This window comes from Oxyura jamaicensis, chromosome 4 (assembly GCF_011077185.1).
Source record: "Oxyura jamaicensis isolate SHBP4307 breed ruddy duck chromosome 4, BPBGC_Ojam_1.0, whole genome shotgun sequence".
Classification (NCBI taxonomy): domain Eukaryota; kingdom Metazoa; phylum Chordata; class Aves; order Anseriformes; family Anatidae; genus Oxyura; species Oxyura jamaicensis.
Window position 1 is genome coordinate 63,433,029 of NC_048896.1, and position 24,653 is coordinate 63,457,681.

At 39.9% G+C, this 24,653-nt stretch overlaps 1 protein-coding gene across 8 annotated transcripts in view; it reads left to right on the plus strand.

The window, feature by feature from the left end:
• The window catches only part of TNIP3 (TNFAIP3 interacting protein 3), a 71,434-nt gene extending 52,964 nt beyond the window's left edge, over window positions 1-18,470 (plus strand). For all 8 annotated transcript variants that reach the window (XM_035326222.1, XM_035326226.1, XM_035326221.1 and 5 more), the window contains 6 exons: window positions 393-509; window positions 3,214-3,339; window positions 4,783-4,836; window positions 6,128-6,286; window positions 9,658-9,718; window positions 17,588-18,470. In XM_035326222.1, coding sequence (XP_035182113.1) covers window positions 393-509; window positions 3,214-3,339; window positions 4,783-4,836; window positions 6,128-6,286; window positions 9,658-9,718; window positions 17,588-17,619 — 549 coding nt within the window. In that variant the 3' untranslated portion in view covers window positions 17,620-18,470. The remainder of the gene's footprint in view (window positions 1-392; window positions 510-3,213; window positions 3,340-4,782; window positions 4,837-6,127; window positions 6,287-9,657; window positions 9,719-17,587) is intronic.
• The last annotated feature ends 6,183 nt before the right edge of the window (window positions 18,471-24,653 follow it).

The window sequence follows — 24,653 nt, forward strand, 5'->3', positions numbered from 1 at the left end:
TTTTTTTTTTTTTTTTTTTTTTTTTTTTTTTTTTTTTTTTGACACCAGTCTTGGTTTTCTCAAATTCTGATTTGCACAGGGAAAATGGCATTTCTGAATGAGATTTGCAGCTGTGATTTCCACAACTAGTTGTTGGTTATATTTTAAGTAAAAGCACAGTCTTCTAAACTACACCATCTCAAATTCATGGATCTAGTGTGGGCATTTTGAAAATTTGGACTTAGGCATACATACATGTTATTCATAATATTCACCGTATATAATTGAAGCAACTGCAAATGCATGAAAAAAGTCTGTGACTCTACTTAAAGAGAAAATTTTATTATGACGTAAAGTAAATCTTTCTGATGTGGTGGATCTCAGTATGGTAACTCTGATGTTTTATGTTGCAGGCCCTTAAGGATGTATTGCAAAAGAAGCACCAATCTGTTCCTGGGACTCCTTCAGAGGGGGTTGACAAGAACAGCCTTGAGGACATGAGAACCCAACTTGAAGTTCTCCGCCAGCAGGTGAGAATGGCTGGAAGCAAGCCTGCCTTTTATTTCATGCCATACGATCTTGCCTTCTCTCCCAAGAACAGTGCCTGGCTGACTTGCTGTATAGTACTTTTGAACGGAAGAGTTGTAGTCCATTCAAATTGGTGTTTCCTAAGATGCTGTCATCACAGCAGTGTCCATAAAGTGAAATTCAGTCCTTGCGAAAGACTGGAGCAAGCTCTTGTGTAGGATTTCAAGCTGCAGAATGGTTCTTGAGATTTTTGGAGGCGTCCTGCCAGCTCCCTGCTAGGGACTGAATTTCCTCCAGAGAGAATGCCAAACTTCATGAGTTACTGATGAATTTGTTCCTTGTGTCTTCTGTTCCTTATATCGTAGAAGCTGAAAGTTTAATGAATTATCTAGAGAATGCTGGTCTTGGAAAATTAGAGTGTTGGGATTGTAGTTCAAAGCGTGGGGTGAGACATTTGCATCTATAGCCTGCATACCAATCACTACAGAGAATTGTATTTTTTTTTAATCTTCATTTTGAGCAATTCAAGTGCTTTGTGCACTCTACATATGAAAGAATCTGTTTAAAAGCATGAGACTTCTCAGATAATCTAAAAATTTTGATCTGTCATCCTGGACAGTGTTAGGGCTAACATTATTGACACACAAATGGATGTGATCAGAATGGGAATTTTATTCAATGAGAATAAAATACTTGTTTCTGTCACGTTTGACAGCAGAGCCAGATTTTGCTCTCTAATGTAATGCTTGCCACATGCTGGAGAATAAAATGCTGCACTTGATTGTACAGTAATGAGTTATTTCATTCTACACAATAAAATAGAGTAAACCTTTTTTTTTTTTTTTTTTTTTTTTATTTCCTTCAGAATTCTCATGGGACAACTGTTTTATGATTGTATTTTTCTAGTTGTAAAAATCAGTGCAGTGAGTCCAAACTTCCTTCTGCATGAAACGGAGCAGAAGGGCTCTAACTGTATGGAGGAGGGATCCCTGGATCCCTGGGACACACAATGTGACAGAGCCTCACCAGAGCTTGTCTGTCACCAGGCCATCCCTGGCTACTACAGAACAGTTAAAGGTATTCATTCCTTGGGAGATGTCCCCCTGTTTCTCAGGACAAGAGAATATATGCCAAAACTGTGGCAAAGTTTGCTCCCTTACAGCTTCAATAAATTGTACAGCTGGGGAGTGGTAGGGAGGTGAGACAGCAGAGAGTGAGGTAGGAGAGAAGAAATGAGGAAACACTAAGAAGAGGTGCATGTAGATGGACAGGGGTCCAAGAGAGCTACACGTCTACAAACAACAGCTTTGCCTCTATTTTGGAGGGTCAGTAGTGCTCGTGCCTCCTTCAGGCACAGGCTGTGAGCTGAGACTCCACGCGGCCACACAGAAAGCCTTTGTTCATTTTTACACGCTTGTTCAGGAATGGGGTTATATCTAGTGGGGGACCGTCAGATCCAAAAAAAACTTGCAAAAATTAGGTGCAACAGGCAGGTCGTCAAAATTTATAGAGCCCTGCGTTGACTTTTTTTTTTTTTTTTCATTCCCTGAGGTATCAACATTTCTTTACTTCTGTGCAGTCATAATACTGCTGCCAGCAAAAAAGAAAACTGGATCTATACTAGGGGCAGAGCATGAGGCACAGCAACCAAATTCTTTGAAAGTAGACTGTTAGAAGGCTTTAGTGACCAACTGAAAGGACTCCTGAAAGCTCTGATGATAGTTCCCACTCCACTGTGCTTTTGCTGCTATAGAATAATAGAACTATTCAGGTTGGAAAAGACCTCTAAGACCATCTAATCCAACCTTCTCTGTCCGTGAAAGTGCCACCAACCTTCAGCTTCATACAAGGTGGGTGCCTGCCCATTAGCTGAAGAACTATGGGTTTCTTTCCAGAGTGTTTCAACCAAGGTGTAAACTCCTTGACTGTCCTGACTAGTTCAAGTCTTATGGTCATAAATACATGGTTGTGGCTCTAAATGCTATCTCTTACTCTGCACAACTTAATCCTTTGAGCCACACTCGTGTTAGAGAGTTAGAGGAGCAGAAAAGGTAAATCTGCAGGCAACTGCAAAGGCATAAAACAAGGTAGGCTCAAGGCTAAGCTTGTCATGTGGTATTCAGTGGGCTATGAAAAAGGCAGGATGTTCTTTGATCACAGTTGCTCATCGTTAGGTTGGATAAAATGATAATCATCTGTCAGACAGTGTGATAGAAGTCATTTTTTTTGTGCTGTGTGAGCACCTCTGGTCTCCACCAGAATGCTAACTGCTTGCATCTGAGATACCAGGGGGAGTGAAAGATGTTTGTAATTGAAAAGAAATCTGGAAAAAAAATATCATAAAATGTTTGCCCTACTACTGTTTATCCCTTAAAAAGATCCACGTCTTTAGTATTTTGTATCTTATTTACAATCATTAAAATGGATATTCACCAGTAAGGCTTTTAATTATGACTGTCTACAAACGGTGAAGCTGTGGACTGTTTCAATTGATGTGCCGCTGTGGAATTGTAATTTTGTATTGTTCATTAAAAAAAAATAAAAAAAAAAATGAGGGAAAATCTTTTGGTTGCAGAATTGTAAAGAGGGATCCTTTTGGAATGCATCCCACTGCTTGGGCATTGTTTAAAAAGCAACTACACAACAAAGTGGATTAAAATTTCTGTTGTGGCTCTGCTGAAATTCACATAGTCATAATGATTGCAGGTACAAATATATGAAGAAGACTTCAGAAAGGAGCGATCTGACAGAGAAAGACTTAATGAGGAGAAAGAAGCATTGCAGAAGATTAACGAGAGATTACAGTCTCAACTGAATAAACTAAACTCTCAGGTATGAGTCAAAAGAAAGTCACTATTGCCAGCACATGTGTATTTTATTTTTATTTTCTCACTCTCCACACAATCCAAGGCTTTCTGGCTTCCATTAATTGACATTGGATTTTATGTGAGGTCACCACCTGGGATGAAATCATTCTGAAGTAATGCAGTAAGAAGATGAGAAATGATTAGAGACAACTTCCAAATTAAGTAGATGAAGGGAGTGTTTATTGCAAGAACTTTTCAAACATATCTTAAAATGGAGGGGGGGAATCAAAAACAAATCCAGAGGACTCTTGATTGTTTCACTGGCACTTGATATGAGAGTTGTAACATCAAACCAGCTTTTGAAATAAAAAGCGTCTGTAATGAATCCTGACCTCTGCTATGGAATTACAGAGCAATATTAATATCACCGAGGAAAAAAAAAGTCTCCATCCAAATTAGCTGAGCAGCCTCTGGAATAATTTCTTGTTGCAACATCCTTTTTATCTCTTCAGAGTAGTGTCAGTATTCTGTTCACAGACATTCAGGAAGCCAAAGCAAAGTCATGGCATGCAAAATTTTGAGCTTTCTCAACTCCCTTTAAAAATTATGAAATTTTGAGGTTTCCTGTCTTGTCTTAAAAGAATGGCGGATTACCAAAATGTTCTGTGATGATTTATAGTTCTCCCCAACTTTGTTTTGAAACAGAAACTGTGGTATTGCCTTATTTTCAGCCAAGCCCTTCATCAATACTAGTCAGATCTTGCAATAGAGTCAGAGGCAAGGTGCTGTCCAGTGTTCCTCACTGCCACCAGCTTCAGATGTAGAGGAGCACAGGCTGGGCATCTTGACTGATGCTAGGCCACTGCTGCGGTTGGGCCTGAGGTTATCCTGTGCTTTTGTAGGTGCTTGGAAGCATTTCATGCAGGTGTAAAAAAACAAACAAACAAAATAGCGGTGCCAGAGTGAATGCTGTGATTTGCCATTCAGGGCATCCCAGGCATGCAGAAATACCTCAGACAAATCTGTTACTTTGCATGCAATAATTTTTAGTTATCTTTCCCCTACCCACTAGCCCACTCCTGGGTGGTTCAATAAGGTGTGTGTGTGTAGGACACGTGTGTAGATGTCTTTGCACTCCAAGACATCTATATATATTTACTTCATCTAGAGACCATAGAAACCTAAACGTCTTGTATGGCCCTGACTGGTCAGTCAGTGGATGCTGTGAGAACCTCTCACAGCAGTGACAGTGAGCAGAGGGACTATAAATGGGGCTAACAGGCCTCTCCCACTCCTCCCCAGCCTCTCTGGACCAGGAGCAACAATTTATCTGCAGTGCATGCAGGCTGCGTGCCCTACAGGTGGTACAATCTCCGTGTGTTACGCCCCTGCATTGCAGTGACAGGAAGCTTTGGATGCAATTTTAAAGGATTTGATTTATCAGGGTGAATATTTCATTTATTTTCAGATTAAGACCTGTGTGAAGGGAAAGGAAAAACTAGAAAAGCAGCTACAGCAGCAGGTATGTTTCTATTTACCTGTGACTTGTTGGATGTAAATGAAATGCTGGCCCTCGGGAGCAGTGAGGAACTATCTCCATTTCTGATGCTCCCGGTCTTTCCCTGTGCTTGTCACGGAAGCCAGTGGCATTAGATACATGGCAGGATGGGCTGAAAGGTTCAAGATCTTTATGTTGGGAGAATGAGCACCTCCTTTCTTCCTCCTCTTACCCTCTTGGGAAGGAGGAAGGAGAGCACTTACTCTCGCAACATAGAGATCTTGAACCCTTGCCAGAGGACTGATGCCATACATAACTAGCTATCATCTGCAGGACAGATGCTGGGACTTGCTGGTGTATTCTAGTTGACACAGGAGATGGAAGCTAGTGGAGCTGTACCTGAGGCTCACTTATACATGCAGGCTCAGCACCAGGCTTTATAAACTATCCTGTGTGTGTGTTCAGCTTCAGCTGCTGGCCCAAATCCATTCCATGAGTTATTTGTGGCTATGGATGGATGAGAGAGACCAGTAGGGTGTGAATTTGCAGTGCATCAGATGTTCCACAGTATTTGCCCCTGCAATTCCTCCTTTTTCATGTAGCCTTTATCACAGGGAATTTCTGTGGCACTAGTACACACACAGGCAGCCGCTGCTGAGTGGTTGGTGGACTGGGAGCTTATGCCTGGGAGCATCTTGTTTGGCTATTCCTGCTTTGGGATGTGATTAAACAAGCTTATGAAGTACTTTAAATATGAGAGGAGCCATGCAGTATATTTATTAGTTTATTTTCTTAAATCAAATTATTTAGTTCTGACTCATCTTTCATTCCTCTTTGTTTTGTCCTTAGGCAAATTCCCATTAATTCTACTGGGATGCAGAAAGCCTAAGAAAAGGCACAACCAAATCTTAAGACCATAGACTTTGGTCCTTTACCAATATTTATTTTTCTTGTTATGCAAATGCCTGTCCACGTGTAGTTCTGCTTCAAACTACTGAATGTTACTAATGTGTAATGAAAATCTCTTGAATATGGAAAGCATGCAGAAATATGCTTGCCATATATTGAAAAAAGATATTTTCTAACATAAAAGGTGTCAAGACTCTGGCATGATGAAAGTCAAATTTTTTAAATACTTTTTAAATCGTGAACGGTCTAAAGAAGCTAAACTGAAGGCATTGTTACTCATGCTGACAAATGGGATTTTCTTCCCTGTTGCTTTTCACCAGTGAATTTGTATGTGGATATTCTGTTGGTTGTCTGTTGGTTGTTGGTAATGCATTTTTTTTTTCTTGCTTTGCTTAATTTTTGACAGACAAAAGACCTCCCGGTACAGTCTGAGAGGCCCAGCTACCCACCTCCACTCTTTCTCTCCCCATGCGTTAATTATGGGAACTGTGGGTTGGTTCTTCACTATCGAGATCCTCGAGTACCTCCAATGTCTCGCAGGGCACAAGAACAGCAGCAGCACTCAGTAAGGTTACCACCTTCTCCCATTTCACAGGGGCACTGATTTTCTCACAGTGTGGTGACCACAGAAGAATTAACGTGGTGCTATCACACTGCTGTCCTCATCAGTAACTAAATATATTGTTTTTTTTTTTGGCTTGTTTTGGTGCCAGGTCAAGATTTTTTTACTGGTTTTAAAATTACCCCTAGATTTGGCAGAGCCTTTCTGATCTCTGTACAGTCTCTCTTCCACGTTTGTCTTCCCCCAGATGCTGATTTTCTTTTATAAGCTTGTTCTTTTCTTCTTTGTTCTTCCTGTGTTGTTGGTACTGAACTGCACGCAGAGTGCTGGCATGTCTCAATCAAAGCATAACCCACTGAAATCTGTGCACAGAGGAAAAAATGCAGCAATTTAAATACATGGTTGATAAGTTATACTTTAAGTATATACTCTTATATATTTTAAATTTATTTTGGCAAACACTGTTCATCTATAAAACCACAAGAAGAAAAAAAAGAGATTATACATTTGTTTTCCATTATGCTTCTGGTCATTCTCTAATTAAAAAAATAAAGTTGTTCGATTGGATTCTTGTTGGTTTCTTAGATTAATTTACATACATGTAAATGCAGAGCCTTTTCTAGCTGGAGCCCAGTTCTGGGCGTACAAAGTAAATGACAGTGACACAATTGGGTATCTAGTTGCAGTTGGCATTATTCTGTTCTCTTCCCTCTATTCAGCTGAAGAAAGCTTTTTGACTAATGTCTTATTTCCGTGTCCTACCCTGAGTATTTCTGTCTCTGGCTATTATTGGAAAATTACTTTCGTGCTTCACTTACGGTTTCTGTATTCACAGATAATACAACCATCCTCTCACCAGGCAGCACCCCTGTAGGCAGGCTGCACAATCGCATGTTCCCCGTACATGTTCCCACACGCTGACAAGCTAGTGGCAGGGTGTACAGCGCTGCTGTTCAACTCTAAGGGCAAAGCCCCAGATTGTGTTGCTTGTGCTGAGTAGTATCTTCCTTCTGGTACTCTGATGTGAAATGGGATTATGTGAGGAATGAGGTTCTACTGAGGGTGAGGCACTCAGACTGAATGCTTTAGGAATGCAATTTTCCCAAGCAAGCCTGTGTGTTGGAAGAAGGAAAAAAAAATATGAGCATAAGTGGAAGTTATATCTGAGCGTGGCTAACACAGTGGGAAATTTTAATTTTTTCCTGGCACACAACAAAGTCCTGTCTTCCTCGGCATGCAGAGGAACTCTTTGCCTTAGGGCAGGTTATGTCAGGATGAGTTATCTATTTCAAGAAAAATACTGCTTCAAAGAATGACATTTTTGAAATGTTGTGGGTTATCTAACAAGGGGCTGTACTTGTTCAAAACCAGTGAGAATAAATTTAAAAATGGTGAATGTCATTTCTGCCTATAAAGCTGCTGCCAATCAAAAGATGTTTATTATTTGTGAACTTACAGCTTAGTTTCTGCAAGACACGTATAAGGCTTTCCGACTGCAGAAATCCATTTGAAAAGCTGTGGTCAAACGAGTCATTTCTATAGTCCATGAGTGTGCTTATCTGCTTGTTTATCAGAGTTGGAAGTATCACAGAATGTTTTTCACTGCAATTTGGACTCTGTCCCAGATTATTTTGGCTCTTCTCCCTGAACTTTCATCATCTGGGTTTCTAATTCTGCAAGGGATCACTGGGTTTACAACTTTGCCATTCCTACTGGAGCACTGGGGTCAGTTTGACTGGTTGCTTTGTAACTCCCAGTTTCATTCTGAGTTTTCTTTGAAATTCTTCGCCTGTGAGAGTGCAGTGTTGCTGCTCTGAGCTTTTGATAACTCCCTGAGCAATTTGTTAGCAATGAAGAAAGGTGTTAGAATTTAATGAGTGTCCTGAGTTAACATACGTAATCCTGTGTGCCTAGTCTGTGCTTTCGCTTTTTCAATCTTTTTTGTATCTTGCACCTTTTCGTTCCTTTTACATTGTCAGTAGAAACGTTTTTGTTTAGTCTGACATGAAATAACATCTCTTGTCTCTGAAATTCATTCAGCTTTGCATTGTGTACGTATGAAAGAGAAGAGTGGATCAGAGAACAGAAAATTCAATAGAAACTCAGAAGAGCAATGCAAATAAGTGTATTTTAAGCCATCAGTGGAAAAACTGCATAAAGGAAAGCACAGTCTTACTTTGTATCAAAGTGTGTTTTGTTTGCCCACAAACACAGAATTAGTTGGTAATTCATGTGGACATTATTATTTAAGTGAAGATAGGATAGTTCCTTTTTTCTAACAGTGTAGGATAGCAATTACTGCTATGTAACTACAAATGACAGCATACATAAAAGTTAAATCTGTTTTCTGTATCTACAGCTTCATCCTGCTGCCTTCATTTAGGCAGAACTTCTTTAGAAGTCAATGAAATTTCCTCCCTGCAAGTTGAAGTGTGTAAGAGTCTCCTTGGGACTACTCAGGGTTTTGTCAAAAGCAGTTTCTGCAAAACAAGAATCATTTTCCCAGTTTAACTAATTTGAGACAGTAATTACCTGGAATTTGATGAGCTTGCATGTAGTACTCAAACCAAATTGATGGTTTAATAGAGCTTCAACTGAAATGTCTGGTCCTAAAATTGTTTCTTTAGTGGCAATGTGCTACTTATTTACCACAGTGTATGGTATAAACTATGCTGCAATATTTCTTCCTTCCTTGCTGTTGCTTGCCGTAAAGGATTTCCCTGGACAAAACTATGCCTGCATGGACATAACCTTCCCGATACATTCTCTTAGAAGAAAGATGGGGAACCTTTCCATCCCACAATATTTTCAATAAGTTATTTGATAACAGCTAATGTAATTGCAACACAAATGCTAATCTGTGGAAAGGGAGAAGGGAGAGAACATGACTCAAAGGATATTTCTATCATGCAAAAAACTGTGTTTTTTGCCATACTGAAACTGGGACAGCTTTACCTGTTAGGTCGGTGTGTGTGCCAGGTTTCTCTGGGCTTCCTAAGTACAGAAGATAGAACCAGTTAAAAATGTGAACTTTGGTATTATTTTCTGGTCTGTTTTAGCAGTAGCTTACTACAAAGCCCTTTTAAAACCTGATTTGTTTCTGGTAATGTTTGTTTTGATTTGGGGGATCTAGAAAGGCTAACGTCAATATTTTAAATCAGTTCAGCATTTGAACCATGTTGCAAAAAGGGAAGCAAGCTGAAAGACTCTATCAGTGGAAACATAAAGCTAAATATAAAATTTTTGTAAACTACATTTTTATGACTAAGAAAAAGCCTCACAGCACAATTATGTTTTTAACATGCCACTATTCCTTTGTTTGAAGTGTCTATGAAGTCTATATTGCTGTAATAATGTTTTATTGTTCTGTGCAGCCAGACTATCAGTGGTATGTTCCTGACCAGTTTCCGCCAGATGTGCAGCACAAGGCAAATGGTAAGACAACAGCTGTACAGAGCATATTTTAAATGTACTTTTTTAAACAGGGACCTTTGAGGGTTATATAGTAAACTTGCGTATTTATCTGTTGAGTGCTTACGTGACAGCTTTGCCTCAGAGAGAAGAGGTTGGTGTATGTGCAACGCAGGTGAGGTTTCTAATGTAATACAGTCTGTGTTAGAGCTTTCAGCTTCATTGCAATTTGTAAAATACCTCTATTGCACATTAAAGGATCATACATTTACCTCATTAACTGCCGAGTAAGAGTCCTAAAGAATAGATATCCTTAGAGTTGTCCTTAGAGCTTCTGTTGCTCTAAGACTAAATTTAACAATGGGCTGAACCTGGGGGCCAGGGTGGAACAGGTTTTAGAAGCCCTTAGAGCACTTAGTATTTGTACCTGGATTTGAAATCATGCAAAAATTTTTGCTTGGTGTTTTAAAGTACTTGGGTTAGACTGCTCAAAAGACAGATGCCAGAGAGCACAAAGAAGAAGGGATGTTATTCTGGGTGGGAACCTGTCCCTTCACGTCATCTTCAGAAATTTCCCAAAGCCACCCCTTTTTTTCTCAAAAGTAGTCAAGGATCACGGCACCTAAAGTTTTGTGTTTTGCTCTGTTCTTATGTCTCGCGGCTCATTTGTAGCGATACCATCTCAGATGAATAGTACATCATCCTGTGCAGCACAAGGGGACCAGCAAGGTTCACTTGTGTGTGCTGCGGGAGCACGTGTGCTCCATCTGGGTGCCATGTCACGGTACAAGTGGATGCCACATGGGGTGGGAGGGAGTCCTCACCAAAAGCTGTTTTGTAACTAGAAGAAGATGGCTACAGAGGAACTCTTCTGGTGTTTGTTGTCCTCCACATTTTCAGAGAAGGGAGGGTAGGGTGGGAACGGTGCTTGCCAAAGTGGAAGATGAGCTTCCCATAGATACATGGCAACTGCTTGGTGGGTTCTGATGTGGTTGTAGGGAAAGTAGAGCTGTGACTGCAAGAGAGGCCAGGAGATTAATTTTGTAGTTCCTCCCACTTAAACTCGGAGTGATTTATTGCACCAGAGAATACTGAGAGGATGTTTATACCAGTGTATGAAACAAGTCCAGCCACCAACTGCAGCTGTGGTCCAGGGCAGTACACTTATGGAATATGAAGAAAAGATAATTCTTTCACACTGCTTGATTATAGTGACCTGACTTCTGTCTCCCTGAAAAAAAAAAGAAAAAAAAGTTTTTAAATGCATGCTTTGTCTTTTTATGACTGTTGTTTGTCCAGAACATCCAGTTACCTCCTCCTCAGTGGAACGGTGTTTAGGAAACTCAGACTCTTTTCTTCCCTTTCTCTTTTAGTGACCATCAAAAGGAATTCTCAGCTAGTACCATCATCATGTTGTGTAGAGCATAGTGTATGTCTGTATGTCTTCCAGGCTCTTACTCTTTTTATCTTTGATAATAAAATAGAGATTTTTTTTATTAGCTATTGATCACAGAGAAGTCCACCTTCTACAGTCATTTAAAATGCTCTAGCCAGGATTTATGTATTGTAGTCACCTATATTAATTCTATATTCAAGTCATTTGTTTTAAGAAAGGTTTTTAAGACAGAAACTCCAGGAATACATGAAGAAAGTATTCTTAACTTTGTTCCAATTTCTTTGTTCTGTTTTGGACTAATGCAAATTGCAAGTGTGAGTTTAAATGAGTATGTGTGGCAGCATTCCCAAGTCTCATTTCTCAGCTTTCATTTCCTCATTAGGTGATAAATTGACCAATAAATCTTGTCTCTTCTGAGATAGTGTTTCTTTATAGAAAAACTCTGAATACCCATGCAGCAACTTATAGCATGAGGCAGTTTCCTTTAGAAATGCTGTTTCAGTAGATTGATGTTTCTAGGGCAAAGCCTTTAGTTTTCCCTATCTGAAGAAATTTCCCTTTGATATTGAGTATTTTTTCATAAAGGAATAAGTACAAGTTATGGATTACAGGTTGTAGCATTAGAGCTGAACACAGATGAAATGAATCAGAAACTGGAGTTTTCTATGACATGCTGTCAAAAAAAGATATCTCAAATCTGAGAGTCTCTGCACTGACTCTAACTAGCATATGACAAAGACTCGGTATCTAGTTTTCTATAAAGTCATTGGGACTGCAAAGGCATATGCCACCAAGGAGAAATTCATAGGGTATTTTTTCTGTGTGTTTGGTTTTGTATAGCTGTGCCCAGATTGTGTTTTCTTCTCTCTTCCCTCCCTTGTGGGGAGGAATGCATTAGCTTTAGGCACCTGATTTGGGTTCTCTGGGTTCTCCAGATTCTTCTGTAACCAGCATGGGAAAGAAGAAGCTGTAATGTCCTGTCTTCTGGTTCTCATGTAGCCATTTCTGTACTTCTGACTGACAGTACTTTTCTTTGCTGCTGCCCTGTTCAGAGAAGGCTTTCTTAAAAGGCTGTTGCATCTCTCCTGCCTAGTTTATGTTTCTACTTGTAAAGATCACATCTATTTCCATAGATATAGGGAAAGAATAATTACCGAAATATATTTATAATAATAATAAAAAACACCACAGGGCTTTCCTACTATTTTCTCTCCATCCAATCCCCTGTTTTCCAAGGTTTCTACTCCTGTCTGTTACTTTTCTCACACATCTAAGTTTTGTTAGTTGACAGAGAATCACTTGTGGACAGGCCTGAGGAGCAATGTTGTCTCCGGCACTGAACGTTCACAGTGGTGTGGTAGTTTGGATCTGGCACTTTCAGTATGAAACCTTTCTAATTAGCCTGGAAATGCTTTCATCAAAATAATGGAAGGATGAGAGGAAAAGGGCAAAACAACCACCACCACCAACCAGCCAAAAACCGCAGGCCTCAATGTTCTACCCTTTTCCCGCTAAGCCTTTCCAAAACAAGAATGAACAAGAGGTGTTCATTCCACTGTAGCAAGACATCGTAATTATCTAAATGAAATCCTTGTGGTTTAGCTTTATGGTCAAAGTGGAACCAAAGCGAAGCATTGTCAGAGAGTGTAATAATTGTGGCAAATTTGTGTTGTTTTAATGTGGTGAAGGGATGAGGGGTGGAGCGTGTGTAAGTTGTCCACCCGTGGTGGTGTTGTGATGATGTTACGCTAACATTGGCGTGGGGAATTTTTACAGGTGTAAGTGAATTTTGTGAAGATTATGTGATAAATGTTGATGAATGTATTTTAATGATTTTTAGTTATAATTTTATAATTTTAGTTATAATTTTAATGTTCCACTACTAATCTATGAAATACAGCTTTTTGAAAACAAACAAACAAAAAAACAACCAACCTGTTTGGTCAGAGTGTGTTCATGTGTCTGGAGGTGACCAAACACAACTAGTAATCTTGGTATGCATTTATGATAGTATTTACTTATTTTTTTTTTACTTCTCTATACACCTAAATAAATAAAAATTATATAAATAAAATATCCTAATGTTTGTAGACATTGTGGTCCAGAAATAGCTACTGTAGATAATATTTGGCCTTTGTTTATATTTTTGATTCAGTAGTCACAATTTAAATTACTTAATCCATTTTTTAAAATTTGTCCATGGTTCCCCACAGTTATTTTTGAAATACCTTCTTTAATAGAAGTTAATGCTCCCCCAAAGAAAATTACAGTCAGTCTCAAAGGACAAAGCAATGAAGCAATGAACATTTCCAACTGTGGTAACTGTGGCTCTAAAGAGCTCTTAAAGTAGCAAGAGACAACATATGTGCATCTCCTGGATGAGAAAATGAATCAGGGGAAACTGAAATCTTTAGAGACAAGTAACTAAAATTTGGACTCCTAGCTGAGAAAGGGAGAGTAGAACAGAAGACTCAAGACCTCAGAATTTAAGGGGAAATGATTATATGGGATAGGAGGAGGAAGCCCAAATGAGGTAAACTGTAATTGAACTGTTCCTTCTTTGCTGACCTGAAAGAAATGAGAATTCTTGTAGGAAAACCAGAAACAGGAGGAAGACCTTCCTGGGACAAATTGGCTTGCAAGAGAGCATTCCAGAAAAAGGAAAACATTTCTGAGCGTCAATGAGGGGTATCAGCTATGTATGTAAGATAAGAAGAAAGTGATCCTGTCTTGTAAGGATAGTTTAATAACTATCGTGACTGATAATAATTGTAGTTCTCTACAAAAGCAAGCAAACAAACAAAAAGGTGTTTAGTTTGGCTTTGGTCTCTTTAAAAGTTGCCTGTCTAGTTGGATCAGAAATACATGCATTGTGGCACAAAGCTGCCACAAAATGACTCCCTCACAAATAGTTGCAGCAAATGTAGAGAGATCTGTGCTGTTGCAAATCATTAATTTAAATGTTTTTTTTTTATTATTATTTTTTATTTTTATTGGACTAATCTTTGGGTTACTTTGTATTGACTGCTTAACTTGTTTTATAAAAACACATCTCTGGCTGTAGGGAGTTTACTTAAATATTAACAAAGAACCATTCAGACCATAGTGGCTTTGGGACCTTAAAAACAATTTTGATGGTCTTCATAAGTTAAACAGCGCACTGGTAAGCTTGGGAGCTTGGAGATGCTTTGACCTGCTAGGGGTTGCATGGGACAGCGAAGATTTACTAACCGCATAACATATAATTTCCAAAAAGATTGAGAAATGGCTTTTGCTTTTGATTATGTGTTCAATGAGGGGATGTGTTCCACTCAGTAGGTACTAAAGGCATGCCCACAGGCTGGAGTGGCTTTCATGCCAGGCTGTGCTGTGGGATGCGGCCACGTGCCTTCTGTGTGGCCGCAGGGAGGTGAGGGCTCGACCTGGTTCCTCTCCTCCTGCTTTTCTGTGGGGCTGTCTTGTCAAGAGGCCAGTTCTCCACCAGTGGGGTCCAGATTGAATCCAGAAATATTCAACAGGCGGTTGCAAAGAGGAGGGTGTGGGCTGTATTCAAGTTTATTGATCTGATTTTACTAGCTTGTTCTTCCCGTTTGCATCAGCAAGTTTTGTGTTGCATCTCTTGTTAAACCGCTGGAAAATTCTGATAACTCATACCAGATAACTCGTACCATCTGTGAGCATAAATGTTTCTTCATATCTTCACAAACATGAAATAGCCCAGCTGAAGTAGGTGGGGAGAAGAGATGGGCAGAACCACGTTGTGTCCAGCCATGCTCTGGAAGGGGGAGGCATCTCACTGCACCAGAGATGTATTTCCAAGAGGTTAACTCCTCTTGCCTGCTCTGGGCCGGTCCTTCCCCAAGTACTTCGCTCTGTGGAAAGCCTGCTCCTAAAATGTGCTCAAATCCTTCCAGCTTAGCCTTGTTCTGCCAGCTGCACTGCCTTTGGAGGGACATTAGTTCTCTCTGTGCTCTGTCACTCAGCGTTGCTGGAGCTAGTTTCCTCTTTTTTTTTTTTTCCCTTTTTAAGGAGCAAGGCAAAAAGAATTCCAGCAATTGTACTTAATGTCACTTTATTTGGCAAGCAGTGTTGACTTCCTTATCCAACTGCACAAAATTGAAAAGACAGTTGGAAAAAAAAATTGATTTTGGAGGTTTTCCCTGAACCCATTTTTTTTAAATGAAAATTCTCTGGAAAAGAGGTTTATTGCACAAAGCCTACTCAGAGCAAGAACCCTTTTACATGCTGCAACTACTGGCATGTCTTGTCTTTTCACTTCCAAAATTAATCTTACCGTATTTGTTTTCTTGGCAGAAAGAGTCTCGGTACACGTGTTTAAGAACCCCAGCTACCCCTTTTGGTACAACTACTGGATTTCTTTCTCCTGAACTGTACATTTTAGTTTTGGATCCAGTTATGCCAGGCACAGGGAGAATCCAAAACAAGGCGCTTCTCCTGCCTCTTGGTTCAAGGGGTATCTCTGGAGGTGGTGGGACAGGCAGGAGCAGCTGGTCACCGCCTTATCTTGGCGTGCCTAGGAAAAGCAGAAATCAACCTGCAAAGGCCTAGGGATGCCCAGATGAGCATATGAAGCAGCATGATGTGTCCACTTTCATTATAATATCATCTCTTGTTCCCTTCCATGCTCTGCTGCTTTCCAGATTTTTGCCCTCAAGGTACCCACTTTGTGGCTAATGTTGTTATAATTACAGCTAATTGGAAGAAGAGGGGGAAGTGTGGGGTTTTCCACTGAAAATAATGACATCTGTAGGGAGGGGAAAATGTAAAACTGGAAAATAATTTGTGGAGATCTTAAATGAAAACCAAACACAAAAAAAATATTAACTGACGTCTTAATTTTCCTGGAAGAAAAAAACCCGAACCCTGAACATTTTTGGTATTTAGCCCATCTTCAGTGTATACATTACATTAGGAAATATCTGCTCCCAACTAGTCAGGACAGATATTTAATTAGTAGCTTGCCATCCCACTGGGAATGCATATGTGATTATTTCCAGGATTTCTACAGATACAACTTGATTTTTGCTAGTACAATTTAAAGAAATGCCACTCTGTATGCATATAATTTTTAACCCCAGTAACATGAGAAGTTCCTTTAAAAAAATTAAGAAAAAAACGTATTGCTTTAAAAAAGTCAACTTGAGATAGAGATCAGACACTTTTTAGTTTTCAGGCAGAAGGATCTAATGTGAGGAGGAACAAGATATATAATCTTAGCAGCATCATGATTTAATCATTTTATTTCTGTCAAACAACATACCTAGATGTATCTAGATGTTACTTTGTTTAAAGCACACAGAACTGTGTTTTAAGTGTGAAGTGTTCTGGGCTGACACCTGCTGGGTACCACAAAATGTTGTCTCAGGGGAGAGACTTTTTGCTCGTGGGAACTCCGTGTTGAATCGTAATAATAATTGAAGGACATCCCCACTGTATTGCTGCCTTCGGTATATGAATATCCCAGTCCTCTTGTTTTTGTTCAAAAAATTATATTGTTACATGAATTCTGACATTTGGTGTGAAGCTTTTATCCATGTATACCTTAATGATGCATAAATAACCAGTCTGCTAATTGTTGTTCTTCCTGGCTTTAGTGAACAGATAATATGAATTTTAGCTCTGAAACTACTTGTAAGGAAAAATGTAACCAAAATGTAACCAAAATCACCGATTCACATAGTACTGTGGCTTGTTACAAATGTGGACCTTTTGGATCAAGTTTTCTTTCCTATACATTTGGGTATTGTCAGCCCTGTGTGTTCAGAAGTGAAGGATGGGGTTACTGCGTAGTAGCTGCAGAGCAATTCTCCCAGGCAAATTCAGGTCCCTGCTGGAAGTATTTCACTCCTAATGTTTCTCTTGTAAGTGAAGTACTGTGAGTGCCGGTGTGTGTGCTACCAGCAATGTGTCACAGCATTTCAAGAATCTTTTGAAACATCAGGAAGGAAGGATGTGTTACATTGGCCATAGTATATTTCCTTTCTTCAATCATATTTTGTTTTCCTAGCTTGAGTGAGTTACTATCAAACATGTACCTGAACCACAGACACCTACTTAACAGTTGTAGTACTGCTTAGTTCTTCCCTCTGTCATACTTAGGTACTCTCCTGCATACTCCTACTGCTAATGCATACCTAATGAGCACTGCTGAATGTCAGCTGTTCTTTCTGGAGGTCTAGAAATGTTTTACATGGGGGCTGTAGGTTATGGTTTGACCCTACTGTTTGCTCTGTATCAAGAATCTTCAGGACTAGATCAAAGTTAAGAGGCAGAGACTGCCAGTGAATTGTAGGATGTCCTTGCACTCTTTTGCTGCTTCATGCTTACTGCCATTTCTGTTGGGCTGATGACAGGCTTAAAGGATATGCGGTACTGGCTCCAAGAGAGGGGGAAGAGAGAGAAAATAGAGGAAAATTAATCATAAATGGGTTGTATTTCTCAATGTCAAAACCTTTTGTATTCATTTACTTTTGCAGATTCATCCTCAGAGAAAGGAGCCCATCACTGACATCCTCTGACCTGGAGAAGCGTAGACCAAAGTCTGCAAGCCCATCGTGCAACTTCATTATTCTGTATTGTTCTGTGTTTTTGCCCCTAGCTCCTTATCTCTTTGGTGCATGTTATTTATGCCTGGTGAAATGTCTGCAAGGACAATAGGAAAGCAGATCATTCAGGCTAGTGATCCTCAGGATCCAGTTAAACTCTGCTGGGAAGCGTTACTGCCCTTTGTTCTGAAGATGCTGTTTGTGCTGGCTATGAGAGTCTGTTTAAAAGCCTTATGTTAAGAGATGCAGCTAATGCTGGGGATTTGGAAGGCAGTCGCATCTGGTTTGAATTCAAGAGTTTCCAGCCCAATAGTGTGGTGATATTTTCTGTTTGAGAATTATAGTTGTTTTTATTTGATTCTCGGGAATGATTTCTTGATGTACCATCCTGAATTATGTACTATTTTCCCTGGTTGTGTGGTAAAAAGGAAATGAGTTTCACTGTTTTAACACATTTGTGTAACTGTGATCGGGGTACCACTGATGCTAGGCCAGGTGCAATGTACCTATTTCTACTCTGACTCCAGGCCAGCTGTCCTGTTGATTTGGCTCAAAAACTGTATGGAAAACATAACAAACAAACAAAAAACAATGTGATTTTGTTTTGTTTTGTTTTTGTCTTCATTTTTTTTTTTTCTGCTGTGTACTTATTTGAGTCAATATAGTTTTAGTAGTAATATTTCATGGGTTTAACTTCTCAGTAAAAACAGCTTTTTATTTCCAAACAATTCTGATAAAGAATCCCACTGTAATGCATTCAAACATTGTTGTGTAACCTCCAAACTAAGAATAAAACCTGGGTTTCTAAACAAAATCTAAACATGTATAGACTATGAAAAAAAAATCTGAAAATCATGGTGAATGGCTGTTCAGCAAATGCTGCTCGAGAACTGTGAGGCTGTGTCTTTCTTTCAGGCTTTTGGTGAGGGAAGTACCCAAACCTGCTGGGACCAACCTGAAGGAAGGAACTGAGACTTTTGTGCCATGAGCCCCATGAGGTGTCCTGTGCAAGTTCCTGATAACTCAGAAGTAGTCCATCTGATTTTAAGTTCCCATGCAGACAGCCTTTTGAGCTATACAGAGTTATCGGTTAGATTGCATGTCGTTTCTATGTGTGGAACAGGTATTTCCATTCCCATCAACTTGCAAAGGCATAGAAATAATAACCTTACAGGATTAAACATGTTCAGCATTTGAATTTGGACACAGTGAGGAAGAGTCCATGGGAAAGGATTTTTGTGCAGTTAATTTTTACAGTAATGCTACTTTTGCCTGTGTTGATCAAAGAAAAGATAAGTTTTCCTATCTTATAATAAGGAATCAGGAAGCAAAGCACCAAGTGAACTGATCTCTGGAGAGACATTGCTTTTTCATGAACTATTGAAAATTAGAGTTTGACTGCAACATTAGCCACAGAACACACTCCCAAGTCTGTTAGAGAGACAGAGAGGAGTTTTTATTGCTGTGAGAAATTCAAGTTGGCCCACAGACACTACAGCAGCAGATTGCTTAACTAGCATACAGGGTAACTGCGCTATTCCTGATTAGCGATTTGGCTAATAAGGGTGAGATCATGGAAAATGCTAATGCAGTGCCTTCGGAAAATCCAATTATAATGTAACCCAATTCAATGCCAACTCCCAGCAGGTGACCAGTGTTGTGGGCAGGGCACCCCACGCTCAAAGGCGCCGTGCCTTCTCAAAACAGACCAGCTTCTGTGTGGCTGGTGTGGGAGGCAACAAACCCCCATTTCATTCATTTCTACTGTTTTCCCAATGCACTGCAAAAGTTTGCGCCTTCCATTTGGGGAGCTTAGCTCATTATCTTAGAACTTGTGCAAGCATTATCTGGCCCAAGCAGATGATTCAACGTGAACTATTCACAGGAAGAAAATAGAGCTTGCAGCAGGGCTACCTCTACTTTTTTTTTTTTTTTTTTTTTTTTTTTTTATCCCCCTGGTCTAGTCACAGGCTTTTGATGTCTGGCTGGCTTGGGCACAAGATTGTAAACCTTGACTCACACAGATCCTAATCATGCTAAGTGTGAGGTATCCCCTGTATTATTTGATAGAACGTTCACATGGTTTTAAATGTATGTTAAATGCCTGTACAGTTCTTTCCTCTTAATTTTCTTGCAATGATGTACGTTTCCCAAATGCAGGTGCTGTCATCTCTTTGAATTAGCAATGTCAGACTCAAGCAACCCCGAAGGATATGCTTTCTCCAGTGACCCAGGCAAGTTTGAGGGGGTGAGTTATTCTAGTCAGAAATCAACCCAAGCCCTCATAACAAGCATTCTTCCTTCTTCTAGTGCTTGCATCTAGGTGCTGATGCCTTTGCCAAAACTGGGCATCAGCACCTTTCAAAAGATCTTTTGGCATTCCCCAATCTTTCTTCCATGTTCTATTTTCCAAAACCTGCCAAATTTTCCATTTTAGTCTTTCAGTTTAGCTTCCGCCACTGTTTTTACCTACCAGCGGTGAGTGGAGCAATTTTACAGTAAGGGCACACATCTTATGTTTGTGAAAGGCCTTTTCTTTTTCCTTCCTTTTTCTGTAGGAATTGCTGAGGGTTTGGGAATGCAGGAATTACTATGCAAATTGCTAAAGGAGCAATTCACACAGAGTAACTCTCTTTTAATAACGGACCAGAAACTTATTTGAATACCTGAATATGTAATGAGCTACACCCCAGGGTCGTACCCCCTGATTTCCTCTCTCTCTCTCTCTCTCTCTCACGGTGGCTTGGGGAAACAAGGCAAGCACAGAGTGATCTTCTGTCAAAAATGTGCCAGCAGTTCAAAGGGATGTTTACTAGCCCGAAGAACTCCTGTTTCACTGTAGGGCTCTGACTTAGGGCCCACTGTATCACACAAGGCAGCTGATGAATGCAGATTGCCATGTCACCTGCTGCTTTTTGTTCATCCGGCAGCGCTGCTGGTGTGACCCACCCACGTTTATTCTCCATCGGTGCTGGACAGGCCTGGTGTAACTGGAGCGTGACTCCTATTTCAGGGCTACTGTGTTATATGAGGACTCAACTGCCACGTTAAGAGTGTCTAAAAGGTGACATTGATGTAAACTCTGATGTATATGATAAGGAAGCGACCCATAATTAAGCTGATTGTGCAGTGTGTTAAGGTGATGGGGGCTTCCAGGCATCTCCTTGCTGGTTGAAGTCAGTCCTCAGAAAGCCTTGTTGCTTCTAGTGGGAGCATGCATGTTGACACAAGTTGGTGTGGCTTCTGAACAGCAAGATATGAAATCTAGTAGCAATAATTTTACTAAATAATAGATCTGCGAGAACACTTTAGGTACGTTTTGGCATGGGTTCCTATAGATGTTTCTTCTAAACTGAACTTTTTCCACATGGTTGCAGTGTTATGTACTAAACATGCTGCAGAGAAATTTTCATTTCTATGAATGAGAGCAAGTCTTCATATGTCAGGTTAAATTATCTGCTTCTAATATTATCTTATTTTCAACATGATATGCTGGGTTCACTAAATGATGTTTTGATTACCATAACAGTAATTATCCAACATTAAAAAGGAGCACATGTTTGAACTCATGAAGTCATTAATGCAAATGAGGTACTTAAAAGCTTGGGGTCTTGGGGGAATTTTTGTCCCATCTTTCCATCTTTGTGTGTGTGTGTGTGCCTGTGTGCAGCTAGCAGATGTGACACTACTGTTTTGTGGACATGAAGCTCTTTGTTTTGATTTACCACTCCTTTACTTCCCAGGTATTTAAAAAGCTGTGCTTGTCAAAATGTATGAAGTTTGAAAATTGCCTTTTTCTTCTGAAGGGGTGAGGTGCTATCGGAGACTGTCATGCAAATGCTTATTCCATTCTCTTTCTATAGATATTTCTTGCTATTTTTATGCGTAAATACTCTGTGCCATGATATGAAGATTTCATTAAATTTTCTGTGTTTATATGTCAGTAAGTAGCACCCCTCCTTACTCTCAGGCTGTCATCTGTTTCAGGGAGGAAAAATTGCTAGTAAAAGTTTGAAATTGTTTTAATTGCCTCTGAAGTTCTGGATACAACTGGTAGTGGATTCGTGATTATGCTGTTAAAGCAGCCGGGGTTCCCCAAATACACACATTTCCCATCCCATCCCATCCCATCCCATCCCATCCCATCCCATCCCATCCATCACAGCTCAGGATGATTGGTTAGATTGCAAGTAAAATCTCACATGATCTTCATCCTTGAATCCAGTCACTAGGTTTTAATCTTTTACTGAATTGATTTCTTGTCCAAATAAGCCTTCATCCCATTTCAACTCCCACATTATGTTTCAGTCTCTCTGCCCCACTTTCTTTTTCTTCTTCTTGCCTTCCTGAGCATGGCTTTTGCATCCTATAAGATAAGATGTTGTTGCTATTGCAGAGTCTTCAACTTTTTCCTGTCAGTAACATTTTTGTCATCCTTCAAATATATCCTGTAACCCATTTCCCATCTTCTCTGTGTGTTTGATTTCTAAACCCTTCTTTACATATAATGGTCTTACAAATTCCGGTGTGCCATTCTTTGTTTTTTAATAATTGCTAGAAGTTCAGGACTTAGTTTTCTAGGTCACCTGGCAAGGAATGCCAGCCCTGCAGGAGGGATTAGTGTGTTATCCTCTGCAATGCAAAGTGTTACATTATTATATATAATTTTATGAATTATAGTAAGGATATTTTCAGAAAAAAAAAATGTTTTCTTCTGAGATGAAATCAATTATATTAATAGTAAAACTAGAAATGTGTTGTGAATGCTGTGGATAACAGTACGCACAGTAGCTTTTGGCTCTGGTTCCCCAAACCTGAAGACTTGCACTTCGTGAGCTCTGTGTCGTATTTCCAACCTCCTTCCCAGTCAATTGCTCTGTCCGTTTCCATTTCAACATGTTTGGGGGAATTATGATTATGAGATGCTCAGCATATCTTGTCTTCATTCTCCTCCTGCATTCTGTAGTCTAGAATAGAATTTGAAGAAGCTAGTGTCATATGACAATAACTTTAATCAAGCAAAGCTCAGCCGCTCCAGCTGCCCCAAAATGCATAGGGAATGCAGCCTTACCCTAAGGAACTGGAAGTTCTGACATGGTCTTGTCTGTACCACCCTGCACTGAACTGAGAGAGTATTTCTACTCATGTTGGACTTCTCTCTCTTCCTTAAAAAAAAAAAAAAATGGTCTAGGTTTAAAAACAGTTTCTGTATTTTAACTTTGTTATGAGAAAGACAGAAGAATTGCTCTGATTTTTGCAGATGCAAGTGTAAAGGTCTGTAAGACGCCACAGGGTGGAAAGTATTTTTTTGATTAATAAAACACTTTCCCACCAGGAGCCAGGATGCTGGCTAATTCTGCGTTTTCACTTACAGCAGCAGCAGCCCCTCTTCCACCTGCCCTGCACGTGGGGAACACCCAGGTGCTTCCTGCTCCAGGGCTGTTCGTATAAGAGCAAAGGGCCCACGCCAGCCACAGACTGTGAGGGAGGCATCAGACCAGGGAGCCATGGGGCTCTTCTCGTGGCTAAAGGATTTGGAGAAGGGAGATGTCATGGAGCAGAAAGCAGGATGTGTGCTGCAAATGCTTGTATAGCATAACCCAGTCAAGAGAGGTTATAGCTTTGACAAAGAGTAAAGCCCTTTGGTTGGCATTTTCATCACCAGGTTGGTTTGTTTCATTTAATTACTTGGCTTCGTTGAGCAGAGAGAGCGAGATGCTTTAGTTTTCTTGGAGGAAGTTTTCATTTTGTTCTTTCCTGTCTTCTGGCATCCTGTATCTCATCTCTTAGCAGTGTATAAATCCCAAATTAATCATTTGAATGGGGAAATATTACCCTGCAGAACTGTCACATGCTCAGGTCCTCTGTAAGTTATTCACAAAACTACCTCTCTCTTTGACTAAGTGTACTTAACACTGTCACTTAACGCTGTTACTTAAGGCTAGGTGTAAAGCATCAGCCAGATTATTTCAGTATGATAAAATCAAGGAAGATTTGTACTTTTCTGAAGATGGAAATACGAGCTGGTCTTTTTTGGTTGCTTTTTCACTTTTGCTCCACAATGCCAAATGTGCAGCTTGTCCTCTCTAGTTGTGATCCAGCCTGGAATCTGTAGAAACAAAATGCCAGAAGAAACACTGCTGTTTGTGCTGAACTGAAAGACTAGCAATGACTGAAAATCAAGGTCAGCAACCAAAGAGCAGAATATTTCAGGTAAAATCCTTTCTGCATAAATGACCTGGTCAGACACCAAAATAGTTTTTAGAAGACCAGTTCTCCCATATGTTCATCTTTCAATGTAAAAGGGAATGCTATGGCAGTACAGGATTAAAAATGGTCATTTGTGAACTGATAAAGCACTGTTCTATTTTGTTTTCTGTAGTGAGGGCAGGATTGCTTTATTCCCTGTTATAATTCCCTTGTGGAATTATAACAAAAGTTAGTGAGGGTGGGGATGCCAGACAAGGAGACTCCAGTGATGTATTTGCAGTAGAAGGGAAGGGAACTAGCTAAAATCAGGTTTGAAGCATGAATATTATATTACAGTTAGCTAAACCCAGGCTTGAGTCTGGCCCAATAATGCCAGCAAAATTGGTTGCTTGCAGGGATTGTTCCTAACCCTTAATGATGACAATTAAAATTCAAAGCGTATGTGTGATGTTGCTATCTCACTGTTCCTAACTTCTGAAGAGACATCTGACTTCCCTGAGGATTTGGGAGTGGCTGGGTCAGAGCATTGTCGCTGTTTTTATAATTCTGTCTGACAAATTAATAACATAGGACTTTGATACACAGCAAAGAAAAAGCTGCAAAAGCAGCAAACCTCCCCATAAAGTCAAGCCCGTTGCATTATCTGGTGACCTCTGCGAACTGCAGTTCTGCATTACAAGATACCTGTTGGGTGGCTGAAAGGAAAATTTCCAGAAAACAAAGCAATTAATCTGAATGTGCTGTTAATTTAATAGTATTCCCAGGGGGAGCCTCAGACAGTGCTACT